At 42.5% G+C, this 15,729-nt stretch overlaps 1 protein-coding gene across 9 annotated transcripts in view; it reads right to left on the bottom strand.

Annotated features, from left to right (window-relative positions):
- Positions 1 to 14,222, bottom strand: part of RFFL (ring finger and FYVE like domain containing E3 ubiquitin protein ligase) — an 83,301-nt gene extending 69,079 nt beyond the window's left edge. For 5 of the 9 annotated variants that reach the window (XM_078373842.1, XM_054256134.2, XM_054256133.2 and 2 more), the window contains exon 1: positions 14,049 to 14,222. Coding sequence is in view for 4 of the 9 variants with exons in the window: in XM_035300834.3 (XP_035156725.1) it covers positions 7,982 to 7,985 (4 nt within the window). In the remaining 5 variants the exon portion in view is untranslated. Of the gene's footprint in view, positions 1 to 7,981; positions 8,057 to 14,048 lie in introns of all 9 variants that reach the window. The other 4 variants (XM_035300834.3, XM_035300833.3, XM_035300839.3 and 1 more) reach the window with 1 other exon arrangement.
- Positions 14,223 to 15,729: the final 1,507 nt, after the last annotated feature.

The following is a 15,729-nucleotide window of genomic DNA, read 5'->3' as shown; positions in this document are numbered from 1 at the left end:
ATACTTGGGTTCCAACACTGTGTGGCTTTGGGACCCCCCCTTTAATTTCTCTGTGCAGCATTTTCGCATCTGTGGAACACAGATAACACCTACACACCTCATAGGATTGTTGGGAGGATTAAATGTGTTAATACAGCAAAGTCCCTGGCACCTGGACAGCACATAATAACTGTTGGTAATTTTCATACAGGTAAAATAGGGCACAAAGAGAAACACCACATAGCAAAAGAAGTGCCAGTCTTTTGATCAGTCTTACACAAAATTCTCTCATGCTTTTAGACAAGGATAAGACTTCTCCTAACTCCCACTGAAGAATGCATACAATTTCATTCAGAAAAAAGTATCATCTGACACAGTGGAATGAGTTAAATAAATCCTGCTGAGCCTGCCCAATGCTCCCCAAGCTCCTGTGGCCAACATACAGATTTCAATAGGAAAGGAAATTGTCTGTAAAGACAGTTTTACAACATCTATCACCAAACAACAGCGAAGTTCAAAGTGAAAATTCAACACTTCACAGAGCAGGCAGTGGGACTTTCAAAACAACATCTGTCCTCTCACTCCTCTTCCCTATCCCTCTTTCCTAATCAAGGTTATAATATCCCAAGCCCTCTGTAGGCTGGCACACAAGCTGACAACATGCTACCCTGCTGAATAGTCATTAAGAAGGAAAGAAAGGCCCAGGGGGCTGCTACAACAGTCCCATAAACCTCTCATCCTTAGTTAAAAAGATAAATTTGTTCTAGAGATGCTTAAAGAAAAAAACACTTGACTGGAACAACCTAGACACATGCAATACCTTTCTCCCATTTCTAGTTTTCTCAACTATTCAGGGAACAACCATGGACATTTTTGGAATTAGAAACAAATTGTTTCCAAAAGTGTTAAGCTGTGCTTGTCCAAATGCCTCCATATAGCTAGTAATTTAGACAGCTGTGTTAGGAGCCACAGAAGCTGCATTTTCTAACCAGTATTGCTTGTGAACAATTGAAACTTTCTCCAGTGTAAATCCAGACACAGGAAGCAGTGTTCTCCGAAAACATTGAAACAGTTTCATTATTGTTTAACTACCAAAATAACAGCTCCAATAATCTATCAAGTTTGACATTTCATCCAACTAAGCAATCAAACCAGGACGAAAGCATGCATAGAAAGATTTCCCCACCTGCTCCAAATCAACACCAATTTTGACATTATAACCACAAAAACTAATAATGTATCTTCGTAGACTATTTATGTTTTTTCTTGTTGCTTGAAAAATGATCTTGTTGCAAGACTATTTACAAAAGTCCTCTAAAAAGCAAACACAAAAGTGTCTCAAAGAAATTGCACATCCCTAAATTTTATTTTCTGTCTCCCATCCTTAAGCATCTTAACTATGTGTTAAATTACAGGCCAAGCAGTTAGAAACTTCTTTCCAGTATTTAGTCAAAAGAGGGGAATATGCCTCTTGATACAAGACCCCAGTGCAAGTTCTATCAAATTGTTGTTGTTGTTGTTATTATTTTGAGACGGAGTCTTGCTCTGTCTCCCAGGCTGGAATGCAGTGGCATGATCTCGGCTCACTGCAACCTCTGCCTCCCAGGTTCAAGCAGTTCTCCTGCTTGAGTAGCTGGGACTATAGGTGTGTGCCACCACATCTGGCTAATTTTTGTATTTTTAGTAGAGATGGGGTTTCACCCATGTTGGCCAGGCTGGTCTCCAACTCCTGACCTCAAGTGATCCACCCACCTTGGCCTCCCAAAGTGTTGGGATTACAGGCATGAGCCACTGCACCTAGCCTCAATTTACTCTTCAATATGTTAAAGATTGGCTACTCTGGGCACATTGCTTTGCAAGGAGCAATAATTAAAAGATGATGAAGGGAACATCATTGTTTGGAAAGTGTCACAATAAGACATGATAAGGCCTACCACCTTCAGAAGTCGACCTGTGGCAAATGTGGCTATGCTATGCTGCCAAGGGCAAGAGAAGGATAACTGGAGTGCCAAGGCTAAATGACAAAATACCACCAAAACTTGTCAAATGAGGCACTTAAAAATATGATGGCTCATACCTATAATCCCAGCACTTTGGGAGACTGAGGCAGGTGGATCACGAGGTCAAGAGATCGAGACCATCCAGGTCAACAAGATGAAACCCCGTCTCTACTAAAAATATAAAAATTAGCTGGGCATGGTGGTGCGCGCCTGTAGTCCCAGCTACTTGGGAGGCTGAGGCGGGAGAACTGCTTGTACCCAAGAGGCGGAGGTTGCGGTGAGCCGAGATCGTGCCATTGCACTCCAGTCTGGGTAACAACAGCGAAACTCTGTCTCAAAAAAAAAAAAAAAAATTGTATACAGCAGATTCAGGCATGGATTCTATGAAAGAACAACACCTATATCCAAGAGGGCAGCTGTTGCAGCATACAGTTCATCTTAAGAATTTCAACAATTAGACACTCAATAAATGTTTTGGTTTTAAAAAATAAAAATAAATATATTAAAGGTAAATGTTCCTTAACTAATCCCTAAGTATTATTTGTAGTTCTGACCTAGGAAATCACCAAATCATGAAACTTCTCTCCCCAGGTAGGAATGGGAGTTTTCTCAGTTGTAGGTGGCATGAGGAAGAAAATGACCAAGACCGCTGATATCAAGTTCCTAAGATGTCCTCAGAACCACCTGGAACAATGCTATTCAAAGTGTGTGTGCCAGACTGCTGGAGGCCCATTCATGTCAAGATAAACACAGAAAATCACGGTAAGCATTTAGAAACATTTCTAGCACTTTGACATTGCTGTGACATCCAAGTGCATGATTTTTCTGGTGACTCATTTTTCTTGTACTTTACAAAAATATTAGTTGGTAACAGATTGGGGGGTGGAGGGAAACCCTTACAAAGCTGGTCCTTTGCCACAGATAGTTTAAGAAGCACAAATTTTTCACACTATGAAGTGCCAATTTAGTCATTATTGTTAGGAGGGAATCAAAGTATCCTTGCCCTCATTATCTTACAGCTTCTAATTTAAAGCCAGTTAGATACACCACCAAGGAGGCACCATAATATAATCCAAGCTTGATCAATGCATGGCCTCTGGGCCCAACATAAAATCATAAACATTCATCAGCTATCATTAGTGTTAGTGTATTTTATGTGTGGCAAAAGATAATTCTTCCAATGTGGCTGAGGGAGGCCCAAAGATTGCACATCCCTGGACTACAATCTAATGGAAAGAGCACCAATCCAGAGTAGTCAGCCAACCTAACCTCTTCTGATCTGCAAGAGCCAAAAACCTAGCTGGATATCCTAGGTAAGTCTGAGTCTCTTGACTTTTCTGTGCTTTAAATTCCTCCTCTGCAAAGTAAGGCAGCTAACAGCATTTCTCAATCTTTTTTTTTTTTTTAATTTCTCACAGAAATACTTTCTCCAAGTAGGGTCTGCAGATAAGCTGTATCAGAATCCCATACCTCTATCCCAAACACTTTGATTCTGTAGGGCTGGGCTAGGAACTAGGTAATCTTTATTTTTTACAAGCACCTAGGAGATTTTTGATGCATATTAAAATTTAAGATCTATTGCAATAAACATGTAACCTCTCTAAAGCCTTTAGGAATAAAAAAAGGTCATAATTTGTATATAATCTCCAATAAAGAAGTTATACAGTTTTTATTATTTTTTTCTGGAGACAGGGTCTCATTCTGTTGTCCATGCTAGAGTACAGTAGTGCAACCATAGTTCACTATAACCTTGAACTCCTGGACTCAAGCAATCCTCCCATCTCAGACTCCTGAGTATCTGAGACTGCAGGCGCACAGCACCACATCTGGCTATTTTTTTGTATGTTTTGGAGACAAAGTTTTACTATGTTGACCAGGCTGATCTTGAACTCCTGGTTCAAGTGATCTGCCTGCTTTAGCCTTCCAAGGTGCCAAAATTACAAGCACAAGCCACCACACCCAGCCCCAGAAAGTACATTTTAATGTGCTTTCATAACATTTGTAATACATAACAACAGCAGATTTCAATTTGTCCCCATCTTAAAAAGTGACAGGCCAGGCGCAGAGGCTCAGAGCTGTAATCCCAACACTTATCCCAACACTTTGGGAGGCCGAGGCAGACAGATCACTTTAGGTCAGAAGTCTGACACCTGCCTGGCCAACAAGGTGAAACCGCATCTCGACAAAAAATATAAAAATTAGCCAGGTGTGGTGGTACACACCTGTGGTCCCAGCTACTTGGGAAGCTGAGGTGGGAGGATCACTTGAACCCAGGAGGCAGAGGTTGCCAAGATGGTATCACTGCACTCTAGCCTGGGTGACAGAGACTCTGTCTCAAAAAAAAGGAAAAAAAAAAACCTGATGTTTGGTTGGAAAGACCAATTGTATCTTAAAACACACAAACATTTAACTATAGGCCATGGCATTGAAAACTGCTTTCCTGACATGATAATCAGAATTCAAATATGGTATATCAATACCTCCCAAATAAAACTAGAGGCTTATTTTTATAATGTCTGTGTTCCTGAGATTGATTACAGGCATGCCCTACCATGCCTGGCTAAGTTTTGTGTTTTTAGTGGAGACAAAAGTTTCACATTGTTGGCTAAGGCGGTCTCAAACTCCTGACCTCAAGTGATCCACCCACCTCGGCCTCCCAAAGTGCTGGAATTACAGGTGTAAGCCACCACCCAACCTGTTGGTGTTGTTTCTAAAATAATATAAGGAGAAAGATTTCAGGCTGCTTTTTGCTAACATTTCCACAAATAATGATGTCGTTATAGAGAGCCTGTATCTCTTTCATTTTTTTATTTTTTTATTTTTATTTTTCTTCTTGCATTCTTTTCCTAGAAGAGCCTGTATCTCAAATAAAAAACAAACTAGATAGTAATTGTCAACATATTTTCCTTTTTAATACTGATTTGGGTAGTGCCAGAGACATGTTGATGTGCTGCAGCAAAAATTTTATCAAGTAAATGCAATTTAGGATCTGATGAAGATCATCTAGAGGTGAAGTTGCAGAACTACTATCATTTTAATGTCCCCCATTAATTGATGGGTCCACAGTCACTATTCCTCAAGCTGCTGGTCTCGAACTGTGTCAACATTTCAGAGTTGGGACACACTGAACTAGATCAATGGCAGTGGTGGTGAGGATTAAGAATTATCTGAAGTCCTGGATTCAACCATATGGCCAAGAGTACAACAGGAAGGTGGAATGCCCTTTGACAAGCTGAGAATATTCTGAAATCCTTCTTCCCACCCTCTCAGTAAACAATGGCTAAGGTATACTTTAGCTCTGACATAGAATGATTACACAAACTCTTCCATCAGTATATGATAAGCAGACAAATATAAGAGAATCAGAAAGATTCAGGATTTTCCACTGTGGACTGGGAAAGTCCTCATCTCCTAAATTATTCCTTCCTACCCCCGCTTGCACATAATTTTAGACCCTAACTGTTCCTCTCCACCCCTTGAGAAAAATCCAGATTCCTCAAACTAGCTGAATTTCAGCAGACCTACTCCTGCTAAGGCCCTAGAAAACACTCCTTCCTCTCTCCCCAAATTAGAACATTCCGTTACCCAGCATTTTAGAATAAAGCATATGCTCTTCCAAACCGTGTAAAATAATACTTAGTATAGTCAAGACGGTACAATCCAACCCAACTGCAATTGGCTATGCATCTACTGACGCAAGATCTAGAAGAGGGACGGAAGTTGACAGAAGCAGCAGCTTGGTTATTTCTCAGGCAGATATCTTAATCATTATGAAAGTAAAAAACCATGGGAGGATTAGCAGAAAATGCAGGGGGTAGGGCACATAGTTTCTTGTATATTTTAGGACAAAATACACTGATTCAATTGCCAGTAAGACTATATACATGTGATCAGTACCAAGACTGGAAAGATTTTCCAAAGCAAATGCAAAGAGTAAGACAAGAAGAGGGTAAAGTAGGAGAGGAGGATACACAATTTACCTAAGAAAAGCTTTTTTTCCCTTCCAAATCTTTTAACATAATCCAGCAGTTGCAAATAAACAATGATGTTGATCACTAATAAGTTGCAGTTAACCACTCAGAAGCCAGCAGAGCCTTCACTTGGCCTAACTTCCTGTAAGTTTCAAGATGACTAGGAAGCATTTCTTTTAAAAGAAGTTAAAACGTTTCAGCAAATCATACTGGCTGCAAGCAGTTCAAATCCAGGTGGATTTCCCCTACTCTTAGAAGTAGCCACTGGTAGAAACAAATGACTGTCCCAGGTAACCCGGCTTACTCCACAACCCAGAGATAATGAAAACATATTTTCATATGCAGTTCTAGAAAAGGCATGTGAACATGAAAACAGAAGATGTAGGTTTAACTGTAGCATTGCAGAGCAGCAGCTTTAAAAAGTCAGATAACATTAGCTCAACAAAATCATATACTGAAGTGTGCTCAAATTCAAATTCAGCACATAGCGGTAGCTAGCAGCTGAAAAAGGCTGCTGAGAGAGCAAGACGGTTTTGTTGTATCTTTTCAGAGGAGAGGACAATGAAGAAATTACCAGACCAAGGTCACTTTCCAACCTGAAAAAAAAAAGGTTAGTAACTTTAACAGAGATAAAAACCTGTATAGGTCATAACTCCATGAAATCAGCAGCCTGGTGAGTGTCCCTCCAAGAATCTTGTAGGAAATTAAGTGTGTATTCAAGTTATTAAATGTAAAGTCTCCTTAAGAGTAACTTCAGTTCCTGAAGACTAAAGCCACTTCTGTGAAACACACAGAAAAATTATGGGGAGGATTTACCAGGCATCACATCATACAGCCTTTCTACTTTCACATCAGGTTGGAAACACTAGAATCTAAAAAGCATAGAACAACGATTTGGGAATACATAACAAATAATAATATAGCTTATCTGAGAAAACCGCTTTATTCTCTAGTGTTTGCAAAAATTCATGTGCTAATGTAACTGTAATATACTTAGGAGTTTCCAAAAATGACACACATTTCCTCAAAAGAGATATAGAAAAAAAAATCTCTGGGTAAAAAGCCAATGTCTCTTCTGAATGCTTAAACAGCCAATTATGTGTCTTAATACATTAATTCTATAGAGAAAAAGACTATTACAGGAAAGTTGAATAAGACATCTTAAAAAATGTACCCTGAGGCCTAAATCCATTCAACTGACAGTAAAATCACCCCTCAAAAAAGCAGTTTCATGCAACATCTAGTATTTTAATTTTCCAGCTGCCAACAGAAATATATAAGGAGCAGAAATTAAACTAATTATGGCACCAGCAGTGAACAAAACTTTAATTGTATTACACATTACAGACATTTGCCAAACAATACAAAGGCACTTAAGGATAGAAACTTCTTTAGAATATAAATGATTCCCAATCAATATGACAGAAATTAGTCTGTTTAGGCAATCAATAGATTCATGGTTTAGATGTAAAAATTCAACTGACATCATAATTCAACATAGAAAATAAATATATAGTATAAGAAACTAATTTCTAAAATGGCTTTAAATCACATTTAAATGTGATTTACATATGCTGTATCATTAATTGGCCCTTTAAGCTGGTATTGTACTCATCAGCTTTTTTAACATCCTGCCTACAAAAGAGTTTTATTCATTTAGCTAGGAGACAGGTGTTAGCAACCAGAAACCTCTTTTAGCCTCGAGTTCCAGGGACCCAGCCTGTGTGTCTTAAAGGAAGGGCAGCTTTAAAGAGGGAAAAGGAGGCGAGAGGGATAGAGAAACAAAGACCAAAAGGGAGAAAGGAAGATAAGGAAAGAAATGGATGTCAGGTGCTAATTAATGGGGCCACCCTCAAAGCCTCCTAGGCTAGTCTGAGCTCCTGGGCTACCGTCCAAATACAGATGGCAGAATTTGGGTAATGTTATTCATTTATTCCTGCAGATAGTAACTCTGGGCACATGCCAACACTCCACTCATTCTAAAAAATTGTTTAAAGTGTTGCTAATTGTCCTGTGACTCATTCTTCTTACCCATATTCTCTGGTTCTTAACTTTAGTCCTCACTCTTTCATACATTTTCTGAAAGAGCTGACTGAACAGATATTCCTGGAAAGAGATATAGAGAAAGTTGGATTCAGAAAAGCAGCTTAAATCTACAGAATAAAAACTGTGTGAGGAAGTGGGAGAAGAGACATTTATTGAGTTGCCTACAATGTACAAAAAAACATATTTTTTCTCTTTTAATCTTCTCATGCATATTTTCCCTCTTTTAAGCCACCTAACGGTCCTACCAGGTAGTTTCATCTTGCAGATGAAAACAATTAAGCTCACCGAGGTTAAGTAATTTGCCTAAGGTAGCACAGCCAGGAAGTGGGGGAGTCAGAATTCAAAACCAGGTTTGTCTATTCGCTAACACATCTAGTGCCCGAATCTGTTTAAGTCAGATGGTTCTATATTTCAGCAATTATTCTTCCTCCCACGAACTCATCAAAGGACTGGTGACTAAATTTTATTAACTATTTATTACGCACCTATTATTTTCAATAAAGGCTTCAGCTGTGTAAAAATAAAACTGGCAAACTGACTTTATTCTAAAATTCGACATACTAGAATTCCCAGGCATCTCTCCCATCCAACACTGATCATAACTGGATTCAACTACCTATTCAGACCTCCAGTTGTTTCCACATTATCATTCATTTGTCACTCATGAGATAAAAGGAAGCTACTTTAACCAAAAACCTTCCCTCATGACTCCTGATAAATAATACAGCAGAGGGGGCCTCACTGTAAAGCAATTTACATAAAAGTTATAAAAGCCCTTTGTTATCTGTCATGACTAGGAAATGGGCTATTCTAGCAAAACAAACATTCTGCATAGCATAATGATTCTATTAGAGGGACTACCAATTTATAAGGAATTTCTTTTTTTTTTTTTTTTTAAAAGATGGGGTTTCACCATGTTGGTCAGGCTGGTCTTGAACTCCCGACCTCAGGTCATCTGCCCACCTTGGCCTCCAAAGTGCTTGGATTACAGGTGTGAGCCACCACGCCTGGCCAAGGAATTTCAATGTGCATAATTTCAATCTAAAAATTAAAAAAAACAAAAGTGGGCCAGGCGGGATGGCTCAAGCCTATAATTCCAGCACTTCTGGAGGTAAAGGCAGGTGGATCACCTGAGGTCAAAAGTTCGAGATCAACCTGGCCAACGTGGTGAAATCCCATCTTTATAAAAAATGCAAAAATCACCTGGGCTTGGTGGTGGGTGCCTGTAATCCCAGGTACTTGGGATCCTGGAGTAGGAGAATTGCTTGAATCTAGGAGACAGAGGTTGCCGTGATCAATATCACACCACTGCATTCCAGCCTGGGGGCAGAGTGATACTCCGTATCAAAAAAATAAAAATAAAAAAATAAGTAAATAAATAAGGTAGCTTCCATGGGGTATGGCCTCACACTAAAAATAAATCATAAAATAGAAAAAAGAATAAAAGGTAGCTCCCTGGTCATCACTAACCCACTCAATCAAAATCTCCAGGAAGTGGGGCTGGGAAATCCACATTTTTAAAGAATATTTCAGTCAGTGACTCAGTAGTAAATCACCAGGTATCCCATTGTTCAAGAAGTGGGTGGCTTTTGGGAACTCCTTACAATAAAACATGCTCAAAAGGCAAAAGCTGCACTGACTCAACACAATGTGACCTGTCTGATGATTCAGGAGACTTCAGGATCTCCCATGACCACTTGGTTATCATTCATTACCAGTCACCAGTCACTTTACTAGCAAAACAGTAAGGAAAAGTTAATAAAGACTTTCTGTTAGTAGAAAGCAGGGAAAAAAAAAAAAACAAAACAGCTTTTGTTTTACTATCAGATTCAAAAAGCTAGTTTTACTCCAGAGAAATGCAATTTTTTTTTTTTTTTTTTTTTTGAGACAGTTTCGCTCTTGTTGCCCAGGGCAGTGGCGCAATCGCAGCTCACTGCAATCTCTGTCCCCCGGGTTCAAGTCATTCTTCTGCCTCAGTATCCCAAGTAGCTGGAATTACAGGCATGTACCACCACGCCTGGCTAATTTTGTGTTTTTTTGTGTGTTTTTTTTTGCGATAGAGTCTTGCTCTGTCGCCAGGCTGGAGTGCAATGGGGCGATCTCGGCTCACTGCAACCTCTGCCTCCTGAGTTCAAGCGATTCCCCTGCCTCAGCCTCTGGAGTAGCTGGGACTACAGGTGTGCGACACCATGCCCAGCTAATTTTTGTATTTTTTTAGTAGAGATGGAAGTTTCACCATGCTGGCCAGAATGATCTCGAACTCCTGACCTGGTGATCCTCCTGCCCCAGCCTTCCAAAGTGCTGGGATTACAGGTGTGAGCCACCACGCCCGGCCTAATTTTGTGTTTTCAGTAGAGACCGAGATTCACCCTGTTGGTCAGGCTGGTCTCTAACTTCTGATGTCAGGTGATTCACCCGCCTCCCAAAGTACTGAGATTACTACAAGCATGAGCCACAGCACTGACCGAAATGCAATTTTATGCTTTAAAAAGGAAACTTTAAAAATGTGCGGACTCTTTTAACCAACTGCTTAGCTTCACTTCAGAATGTTAACACGCCCAAATACATAAAAAATGTGGAATATTCCACCCTCCATAAGAAAAGCAAGGGAGGAACTTCATGACAGTCTTAATGAAGAGAAAGGATAATGGGTTTAAACTAAGACTGGCATAACAGGATTAGATATGACCGCTGTCCTGACCACGGCAACTGTTAAATCCTGGAAACAGAAAGAGCAGAGGTCTTTAAATACAGGAGGCCAATTCCTACCTATCTGAGGTGGCTTTTACGTAAGATATAATAGGATATCCTATTAAGAGCCAAATTAGTTTTACTATTTTAAAACTCCCTAATATAAAGTTACCAAATAAGAAAGCGATCAGATATTTCACTATGAAAGAACAGGGAGTCTGTTTGTATATGAAGATTGTCTTTTGCCTGGGCACAGTGCCTCACACCCACAATCGCAGCACTTTGGGAGGCAGAGGCCAGCAGATCGCTTGAGCTGAAGGAGTTTGAGACCAGCCTGGGCAACACGGCAAAACCCTATCTCCACCAAAAACACAAAAATTAGCAGGGCGTAGTGACACACACCTGTGGTCCCAGGTACTTGGGAGGCTAAGGTAAGAGGCTTGCTTGAGCCCAGGACTCAAGGTTGCAGTGAGCTGGGATCATCCCACGGCACTCCAGCATGGGTGACAAGAGTGAGCCCCCATCTCAAATTAGAGAGAAAAAAAAAGATACTAGCATGACAACTTATAAAATAAAGACTGTCTATACAATTGCCAAAATCTTTCTTACATCAACACTAAATAACCATTACCAATAACCAGAAGTGAAACAAAAATAACCAGTAATCATCATCAAACCAGTAACCATTACAAAACAATAATACAACAACAGCCAAAAAGAAAAAAGAAAAAAATGAGTGAGGACCTCAATAAAAAAAAATAGAAGAAAAAAAGAAACAACAATAATAATGAAGCAGCTCCTTGCTTGAGACTTCACCAGTAACAATTTAAACTATGTGTTCTCATAAACTCTAACACCTTAACGCTGTTCCTGTATTAACAAGTTATGAGATTCTAAGGTATAGAGGTTAAATCTTTCCTTCAAAAACATAAACACTATGGCTAGTACAAGTTTGGTATAAAAGTCTCCATCATTAAAACAATGGCAGTATTAAAAGTTCTATGTCAAGAATAAAAATTCAAGGTGGAATTAGTCCCCCTAACGAGTTCTTAGGTTTACGGAGATGTTTTTAGAAAGTCTTAGGCATGACACTCATAGAGATGGGTGTGACTATATTTAAATCACAATGCTCATGTAATTAGAAAAGAAATTGTGCCCCTTTTTGTTATTGTTGCTGTTTGTTTTGTCTTCTTAAATGCTGGTCACTGAAAATGCCTTTTCCACTACCCTTAAGAAGTGTTCCAGCCCAGGAGGTAGCTTACAATTATAATCCCACCACTTTGGGAAGCCAAGGCAGGAGGATCGCTTGAGCCCAGTTCATGACCAACAACATGGCAAAACCTCACCTCTGCAAAAAATAGAAAAACTAGCTGGGCGTGGTCGTGCCTGCCTGAATTCCCAGCTACTCCGGAGGCTGAGAAGGGAGAGTCACCTAAGCCTAGGAGGTCGCCATGATTATGCCACTGGGTACAGTGGCTCACACCCATAATCCTAGCACTTTGGGAGGTGGAGGCCAGCAGATGGCTTGAGCTGAAGGAGTTTGAGACCAGATTGGGCAACACGGCAAAACCCTGTCTCCAGCCTGGGTGACAGTGAGACTGTTTCCAAAGGAAAAAAAAAAAAAAGGTGTTCCTATTAGATGGTACTAAGCAGAGTTATGTCAACTGGCTTGGTCGTGAGAGAAGGCATGAAATAAACCAATTTTTATGGTTTCTGAGAAGAGCTTTCTCTTTTTGTGCATGTTATTTTGGCAGTTGGTTAAACTGGTCGATTTAGAGTATTTACAACCCTTGATCCCAATGTAAACAAGATATCACAACTGTCTACCTCACCAATATAAAAGTTTTTAATGGGCCGGTCTTTGTAATTAGATGGATATTATAATAAGTGTGTCCTAGATTACATGAACATTTTCTTCAATCACCAGCAAGATATTAGTTAGCCCTGCCACATCCATCTGCAATTGTTATGCACAATACCCAAGAATTTTCAAACTTAAGAATACCTCTAAACAAACTGTAACTTATGAATTGTACTCTAAAATTCAGAATCAGTAAATGTACAATAAAAGTTCAGAAACCCTTGCCATCATCTATTTCCTTGAATGTGAAAGAGAATGCAATCAGGGAAAAGGATAGAGAAGCTGTCAAACCTGAAATCCCCTGAACAGAAAGAACTGTCACGGCTAGGCTGCAGCCCTAGAACTCTACACAAATTCAGCCCAGTGCCCTGTCCCCTGCCTACTCTCATTCCTAGAAGAATGGTATAATAAATGGGCAGCCCAGCCCACATTTGAGTAAATTGAACTGTCACTGGGAGAATGATTAGGCACCCCTAACAGTTGCAGTGACAGTGGTAACAGGAAGTCTCTCTGCCTCCAAACCAATAATCAAAGGGATGCATAAGGAACTTACTGCTTTCTTAGAAGGCCACAGGCACCCTGGGATGTTAGCTCATCACGTCACTCTGGCCTTTAACCAGGGAGCAAAGTGACAGTTGTGGGTAAAACCCTATTTCCAAGCTAACAATAATCTTTCCTTATGGTAGACTAGGGAGTGCAACGGTGCACTCTTGATTACACAAGCAGTTTTTTTCCCCCCAAGAACAAATGACAGACCAACAAAAAGGAGAAAATACGCTGTTGTTTGTCTCTTCTGCCAGCCTGAATTCATGAGCAGACATGCCAGCGGAGGCTCTGGCTCCCTGGTCTCGCCAGACTTCCCCATGTCTGGTCGAATGTCTCCTGGGCAGCCGGCTGAAGAGAGGCCCCATTTCCCTCTCGGTCTTGATCGCACAGTAGCGATCTCACACACATCGCGAACAGAGGACAACTCCCAAGCGAGGGAACAGTGGACCCTGGGGGTAGAGCCGCATTCCCAAACTTCTCCATCCAACCTCCAAACTCCAAACCTCCCTCCTCCAGCCGCCTCCGTCTAAGAGGGAGGTAGGGACCGGCTGGTTCCTTTAAAGGGGTGAGCAGGCCGCCGCAGACCTGCCTCAGTTTCCTCTGCCGTACAAAGAGGCTTCTATCTTTTCCCCACAGGCCAACTAGACCTGCCGGTCTGTAGGGCGCTTGGGGATAGTGGAGGACGCACGTCTCCCGTTACTGACCCCACAGGTGAAACGCTTTCTTTGAGAGGACTTTTCAAAGGACAGGTGTGGGCTGCCCTCAAGGCGGAGACTTCCAGCAAGGAAGGGGCTTTCCCCTCACCCCTGTAGGGCAGGGAGAGTCCCAGGCCGCGCCCCACACAGAGAAGGAGCCCCCAGACCACAGCCTGGCGGCACCCGAGCGCCCCCCTTCCCGTCATTCCCCAGGCCGGGCGCCCCACGGCCCCCAGCGCTGCCGCCGCCGCCTCCTCACCTGCTGCGGCCGCCGGCCGGGCCAGCACCTGGGAGGGGAGGCGAGGGGAGGGGCTGGATACCGGCTACGGATGCCTCAGGCAGGGAGGCTGCGGACTCCGCCGCGGCGGCGTCTCTGGGGCTGAGGGGCACCCGGGGGCGGTCGCGACATCCTCACGGGCGGCCCCAGGAAGTCGGCCCCCCCCCACCCATTCTCAGCCGGCCTGGCCCGGCCGCTCCCGCCCCTCGCACGGCCCCGCCCCTGGCTTGGCCCCGCCCACTCTCGGGAGCGCGCCTCCGCTCCCGCCGCGCCCGAGTCACCATAGAGAAGAGCGAGGCGCGCGGCGGCCTCGAGTGCGGCCTCCGCGCGCGCGCCCCCTGGCGGAGCTGAGGCTCCCGGAGGTGGGGGCCGGGGCGGCCGGAGCCTTGGGACCTATAGGAGGCGTCGTTTCCCCGAAGTCAGGTTGTGGACTGCTGGTTACTTTGATCACACAACTCTGCTAGAGGCGCCCAAGGGTCCAGGTCCAAGGTTACCTGGGTCAAGACTCGGCTTGGTGACCTTGATCGAGTCCCTTAACATCGCCGAACTCATTTCATAATAAAACTTTGAAAGGTGGCTTTCATGTCTCATTGCCTCTCTCATCAGTCTATGAGCAGGCGATGGTTTTCCCCACTTTATCATTGCAGAAACCCAGCCCCACTGGGGGTCACGAACTTATTCAGGGTCCCACAGCTGGGAGTTATTAGAGGCCGGGTCTGTTGAACCTAAAAACCCACGTTTGTCCCACTCACTCTAGCACTTTCCAGTCTAAACCCCTAGGACTAGCTACTTCCCCTCAGGAAGATGAGGAAACTGCTGAGGAAGGCTGTGGTAGAATGATAATGACTCAGCAAGAATCCACACCTTTCCCCCTTGCACCTTTTAGCAACGTATTTCACCTTAAGGAACTTTGGTTTTCTCATCCCAGAAACGCAGGTTGGCGTGAGGATTTAGTGAACGAATGCATGTAGCTGTGCTTAGTAAACCGCCCAGCAGCAGGGCGGCCCGGGGGATGGTTAGCCAGCGTGGGGCACAATGCCTAGTTATTAACATAATATTCATTTCTAATCCTTTTTTTTTTTTCAAACGGAGTCGCGCTCTGTCTCTCAGGCTGGAGTGCAGTGGCGCGATCTCGGCTCACTGCAACCTCCGCCTCCCAGGTTCAAGCGATTCTCCTGCCTCAGCCGCCCGAATAGCTGGGACTATCGGCGCGCGCCACCACACCCAGATAATGTTTGTATTTTAGTAGAGATGGGGTTTCGCCGTATTGGCCAGGCTAGTCTCGAACTCCTGACTCACCCGCCTCTGCCTCCCAAAGTGCTGGGATTACAGGAGTGAGCCACTGCGCCTGGCCTCTAATCTTTCTTTTAACTGAGGTCTAGTGACAATTTTCTTAGGCTTTAGATTCTATTGAGAAATCCCAGAGTTTTTCTGAGCAATTTGTATTTTCAAACAAGGAATATCAAAGGAAAAGTGAAGTAAAAATAAGGTCATGTATACGTATCAGACTCTGTCACAAGTATTATTTCCAATCCTCACAACCCAGCAAACTGACTACTATTATTCCCATATTATCAATGAGGACCTACATATTAATTTACCCAAAACCACGTGGTTAGAAAAAGGTGGAGCTGGAATTTATTCCTTTTTTTTTTCTTTCAAC

The sequence above is a fragment of the Callithrix jacchus genome, chromosome 5 (assembly GCF_049354715.1).
Source record: "Callithrix jacchus isolate 240 chromosome 5, calJac240_pri, whole genome shotgun sequence".
Classification (NCBI taxonomy): Eukaryota; Metazoa; Chordata; class Mammalia; order Primates; family Cebidae; genus Callithrix; species Callithrix jacchus.
The sequence above is the reverse complement of the archived record's forward strand: the minus strand, read 5'-3'. Positions and strand labels throughout refer to the sequence as shown.